This window comes from Anneissia japonica, unplaced genomic scaffold, assembly GCF_011630105.1.
Source record: "Anneissia japonica isolate Jap-2015-1 unplaced genomic scaffold, ASM1163010v1 scaffold287726_len2788222_cov184, whole genome shotgun sequence".
NCBI classification, from domain to species: domain Eukaryota; kingdom Metazoa; phylum Echinodermata; class Crinoidea; order Comatulida; family Comatulidae; genus Anneissia; species Anneissia japonica.
In genome coordinates, this window is record NW_022705125.1 from 1,224,886 (window position 1) to 1,231,058 (window position 6,173).

General features: G+C 33.5%; 1 protein-coding gene across 1 annotated transcript; it reads right to left on the bottom strand.

The window, feature by feature from the left end:
* Nucleotides 1–2,023: 2,023 nt before the first annotated feature.
* LOC117105343 (kelch-like protein diablo) lies at nt 2,024–6,173 on the bottom strand. Its single transcript, XM_033246466.1, has 4 exons — nt 6,110–6,173; nt 5,559–5,717; nt 4,971–5,096; nt 2,024–4,438 (listed from the first exon to the last, which is right to left on the bottom strand). The coding sequence occupies exons 2-4, from the start codon at nt 5,682–5,684 to the stop codon at nt 3,656–3,658; spliced, it is 1,035 nt and encodes a 344-aa protein (XP_033102357.1). The 5' UTR covers nt 5,685–5,717; nt 6,110–6,173; the 3' UTR covers nt 2,024–3,655.

The following is a 6,173-nucleotide window of genomic DNA, read 5'->3' on the forward strand; positions in this document are numbered from 1 at the left end:
ATATTATATAGGCCTATCTGGGTAAAGGATGGGTAAAATTCTATGAAAAATAGATTTATCAAAAGGTGTATACAATTTATTAATTATGTACAATTTATTGATTATATTTTGAAAATAAACTCTATAATTCTTCGTCTTTAATATACAATTTATAGTTTTGTTTAAAAGAATAAAATGAATCAGACTTTCAAAGGTCGTCAGGAAGGCTGTAAAATAAGGTAGGGGCAACAACGCTAAAATGCTCTTCCTTCTATAGCATTCAAGTTTTGGCTTGGTAATAGTTTAACCTTTAGATGACTAGAATACTAGATCAATTCTAGTACAATATTTCACTTGTTTATTCAGGCCCCGAAACCTCGAGTATTAAACTTTTCTTAGGCCTAGATTAAGATTTTCTTTTTTTGGTTAAAAATTATACTTAATTATTTTATTATTTAAAAACATTATATGTTAAAAGCTTTGCTTTCATTGTAATTCATTACATCTCATTTTTATATTTTCATTTATTGTTGATACTTTAAATTTTCTATAACCATACATGTGAATATGAATGTGACTGTGAAGTAATTCAAAAGCGAAACTAAACAATTAAACATTTAATGTATATTAAAACGGCTGTTTTTAATATTATGTTTGTCGTCTGGTACGTTATATTACTGCACAAAAAGCAAGAATTTACTGAATAATTAAAACTGCTAAGAATAATTCAGTGAATTTCGTCCAAAATCTAAGTTTACTCTTTTTTTTAAATCTCACACAGGTCTCTTGCGATGCACACAGCAGCTGATCATTGAGGCTGACACAGACTTGAAAATAGGGCATGTGCAATATATTGTTGTATAAGGATGATTATGAATAATTCGTCGTGAGATTTTACCAAACTATCGTACGTTAAAAAATTGCGCTCAGGGAGAGATTTTTATAGACCACCAACTTCAGGCCACCATGGTTGGGACTGAGGAAATGTTGTGATTATTGCACCTTTAGATTGCTGGAAACCAGAATTACATTTGTTTACAATTTTCATTTTTCTCTCCATTATGTTTTTTACTTTCAAAAATTTGGAGGGAACGGCTGGGACCTCCATCGAATCTGCCACTCATTTTCCAAGTGGCGAAACTAGGTTCGGATGGGCCTTTTTTCGAGAGTACAGTCATCGCACAGGTTAAGAATGCTATATATAGAAGAATAACGACCAAATCAAAATTTGTTTTTAAAATAATATGAAAGACAGTGAATTGCGAAAATGATAGAAAAATAAATTGTTCAAAATTTCTTATCATTTCCATAATTTTGTGAAATGAGATGCTTATCTTCCATGAATAAATAAACTGCAAGAAACACGAACACATTATATAATGCAATATGAATAACAATTACTATAGGTCTATTATATTTATACAAGTTGACGGATGTTGTTAAATACCTATAAAAACAGATTCTACATTCAAGAACACTTTATTGTCCATTTTAAAATAGGAATTTGTTTTTCATTTGCAACAGTCTTGGTTAAAAAGGATAAAATTACATAAACAATCACAAGACAGAACAACTTGGCAATGACGAGAAATACGTTAAGATATTAACAAGTTAAAATAGTAAAGAGTCAAAATAAAAATCACTGTTTAAAACTGTTTACTATGTGTACCTCAGAAACAGACCGGTCATTTGAGGCATGTTGTGGCAAAATGGCTAAGTTGTAGCAAAATTGAAATTCAAGTTATTGGTATTTTCAAATACCTGAGTATGTGATCTTTAAAATGAGGGGTCATTCATTCAAATTGGACATTTCAAACCTAAGTTATTGGAAAGTGAAAGTACAGTACTCTTAGAGTCAAGATAAACAGGATTTTGAGTAATTGCCTTTCAAAGTTATTTGTGCATACATTGTTTAATATATTGAACTATGAACAATAACATTAAATAAACAATTTGTTAACCACTTCCAGAACTAATACTTTGAGACATGATTAATAAGACATTAAACTGTTGACCTATAGTGAAAAACAATTTTGGATTTTTAGCAATTTTTTGAGCTCCCATATTTTATAGCTCATTTACTCAATACTGGACTGTGCGACAACTTTACCATTTCGCCACAACATGCCTCATTTTAGCAAAGATTGAAACTATAAAAACCTATCATTTTGCTATAAAATGATGACAGTATGCTAATTAAACATGTGTTATGTATACACAGGGTACAGTATGCTTATTCTTCCATGAATAAATAAAGTGCAAGAAACACAAGCATAATTAGGCCTATATTATATATTATTATTTTAGTAAGAGAATTAGGAATAACATGGTGTACTTACTGTGATACCTTAAATTTAAGTAAAGTGTCTTGCCCAAGGACACGGGCGAGCGTCGGTCTCGAACTCCGTGTTCCTACAGTAATGTATACTGAGCACTCACGAACCGTTTTATAAAATCTGAAATGGGAATTTCCAGTTCGTCTTGTCTAATATGGTTATACAGGATATCAACTTGTTACAAGACGGGTTTTCATTTTACTAACCTCATCTCTTTTGAAATAACTTTTTTTTCTATGTCTATAGAAACGGTTTGTGGTAATTATTATTATTATTATTATTATTATTATTATTATTATTATTATTATTATTATTATTATTATATATTATGTTTGTCGTACACCACTTAGATAGTTCTGTAAAGAACTGTTGTTGGATGAAAATATCTCGAAGTTTCGATTGAGTTGCTTCAATGGTCTTCAGGAAAATAATATCTGCAGACATTCCAAACAAGGAAATAGGTTTGTGGTAGTGAGACTTGCTGCTGATTGGTTGATATTATTATTATAGTATAATGGATGAATTGAAGGTTTCCAACATAAGGCACCAGTAGTTTGATTAATAGGTCCATGTTTTAACAAATGTTCTTTAAGGATCTGTTTTTCCTATTTATAAATCTTATTTATTTGTATTGTATAAAAGCAAATCCAGTATTTGTCTGTAGACAATCTGGAATTTGTAAGATATAGTGAGTATCTATACTGATATCAATTTCCATGTTTATTTATCTTTAATAATTTTTATTTCACTAACATTAAAAGGAATGCTCAGGAAGTACTTGACACATCATCATCAATGTGAGCTTTCATACTACCTTATGGTAAATCTTCATCATCCACACTTTTTTTTTCTGTTTCTAGGCTAGGCTCAACGTTTTAATTGAATTTTTGAGTGTTTTTTTTTTTTGTTTTTTGTTTTCTGAGGCAACATCATCTTTATAAATGAAACTGAAATACGCTCCATTGAGTTTATAGAGCATATTCAGATTCATGTCATTTCATTTTATCTAAATTTTTTAAATGCAAAAACTTGGCAATATTTATAAGAGTACACAAACGAACTGACATCGGCTCCTGTACCCACCAACAACCTAAGTGGGCTTTTGGGCCCCGGCCTCATGCCAACAAGGCCGTATCCAGAAATATCATTATGTACAAGAGCGTGCAAAGATAGAGGGATCAGTGGGCAGAGTCCGTTGATCGCAGCATCGTTGTTTACTATGGCAACATAGCTATGTCCAAATACAGGCCTAACGATTAATTACTGGTTCAAATGTAAAGATTTAAGATTCCATCAATATAAAGGAAGTCAATATATATAAAGTATAACAGATTTTATATTCAGTACATTGCGGGAATTCGACCTCGACGCTTCAGCCAATTTTGAGTCACGTATTTACCTATAAAGTTTGGCACGCCCTCATAAACTTTTCGACGCATGGTGTCGAAAATAAGTTTCACCATCGGATCACACCTTACTACAATAGGGTCATTTTCGATAGCGTATAACTCTTTTGCAGAAAGAAATGTCAGACGAACATGCTGCAATACTTCGTAGATTTGCTCTGGTGTTTCAGTACGCGAGCTATCAAACTCCAACCATCTTTTGGCTGCTACAAATATCTTTTGCTCACTGTCCCCAATTTCATCTTTCTGGAGAAGCATGACGACGGTAGTCTTTGATAACTTCTGCCACTCACAACTCTCAATGAAACTAGAGAAATTTACACTGATCCAATGTAAGACACATTTCAACCCAGGATGCATTGAAGTATCAGCTGCAAAGGCATTGCACATCGCGGCAGCTTCTGGTGCTGTTAGTTTCCCTTGTTGGTAGCGCTCCGATACAAATTTATGAAGGAATTTACAAAGACATTGTTTGAGACGTTTAAAGTTGTACTTCTCAGCAATCTGGTATACAGACATGATGTTCTCAATATGTAGACGGATTTGTCCGGTGTAGAGGAACTCGAGGATTAGTGCGAAGACATCACTGTCCACTTCATGCAGTTCAACTTCTCGCTGACTTGCTTCATGCCAGTCACTTTTCATTAGCATAGTCTCAAAAACATCGCTATCAGAAACCAGTACTATCTTGTGTGCATCAAATACCCGGTCACCAACCTTTAGAAAGATATATTGGTTGTATTGTTTATTTAACCATAGTATGAGGGTAAAAAAAATTAGAAGATAATGATCACTTCAGACCCTCAAACGTAAAATGCCTACATCAACGTATAATACGACGATTCTACGGCAGACATCAGTGATTGTCAGTGATAAAACAAATGGGGTGTGGGGTTGTTTGTGTAGCAAAATTATAGTTATATACACTCTAAAGCTGCGAACGTCTACCGATACCACCCCATACCCTCCCCCTCCCACCCACACCAACTTCACAAAGATAATTATTTGCTTTTCTATCCTCAGCTAGGCCTACCAGTATTCGGTTATCATGAGGGGTTTTAAACAATACAAGTGTCATGCAAGTCATACTATGACAGGGAACCCTCTCAGAGCATTTAATGTTCCACATTACATAACCTGTGCACATTACATTGTAGTAGTGTCGTGAATTCTTGAATTATGTATGGTTAACTTTAGGCAGTGCTTTCCAAAATTTTAGACTGAACTCTGGATTTCAAAATAGGCCTACCTTTAGTTTAATATCACTGAGTTCCTTGTTATCAAAATAACGCCTCATCGATGTGCCCATTTTTACTAAAATCGAATCGGTTTGTGTTTTGTTTTTCTCTCTAGGGCTGTGTGGATTGTCACTATTCTGTGAATGTAATGTAATTCAATAAACAATTAGTATAATTGTTTTGCATACATTTGTGAAGTATTAGTGTCCTAATGAGCTATATTCTTTTATTTGCCGTTGGGTCATGTGCATTATAAGAACGTATCGGTTCTCTCACTGGAATTGTTTTTGTATCAATTTATTTCAGTGGAAAGTCGAATAAAATTTAAAAAATAGTGATAAGAATGCCAGATGTAATGTGCTATCGTTACAGTTTAGGGACATACACCATTTAAAAACAAGGACATTGGGAGGGAGACCATAACAAGTTCCCGAATCCGCAATGTTCTAAAATCATGTGGCTACGCGAACAAGTCTTTAACTAACAGTAATTAACAACATCAAATGAAATTCATTTAGCAAGTAAACAAAACAGCAAACGAAAATGAATGTTTCACCAGGGAACAGTGAAATTACTCACTGTTACCTGGTTTAACGAACCTCTGACTGAGCAATCCTTCCATCTCCAAAGAATAAACGTATATGTCTCTGCAAATAATTGTTGATGCGATCGGAGTGATACATATATCCTAGAGTTCCATCATCGTATTCCTCGTTAAAATACATCTTTATTTAACAAAATTGTTGATCGTAGCAAATCTGGAATTTGTAAAGTACCATGTGTGAGGCCTATTTATACAGAAATCATCGTAGCATAAATTTAAAATATACAAAGTGACCTGGAGGCATTTATTATCAATAACATTCTACTTCGGTGAGTTAAGAACGCCAATATCATAAAGCATAACATTTATCTTAGAAAATTTACTCATGCACTTTGAACTCACACAACAATCTTAAAAAAGCGCTGGAATTAAACATAATGGTGGCAAGTTAGACGACTGCCTACTGTAGGTAGCTTTCCACTTCCCTGAATTTTGCTCCCAGACAGGACTCGAGCCCGGTTTACGTGATCTGATACATTGTTAAATTTACTCCATTATCATGTAGCCATGCATGTTTTTATTCTATAGTATAGCTCTAAGGCCTACCTGATCAGTTGGTAATGTCGAACTATGAATATTAGAGTGAAGCTGTATTAACGTTTATGTTTGG

What these genes read in the sequence shown, in the direction of transcription:
- LOC117105343 (XM_033246466.1), bottom strand. Translation starts at nt 5,684, where the DNA reads ATGTATTTTAACGAGGAATACGATGATGGAACTCTAGGATATATGTAT. An exon ending in GAAGGATTGCTCAGTCAGAG is followed by an intron (nt 5,097 to 5,558) that starts GTTCGTTAAACC and finishes TTACATTCACAG; the next exon opens with AATAGTGACAATCCACACAG. An exon ending in TCAGTGATATTAAACTAAAG is followed by an intron (nt 4,439 to 4,970) that starts GTAGGCCTATTT and finishes ATCTTTCTAAAG; the next exon opens with GTTGGTGACCGGGTATTTGA.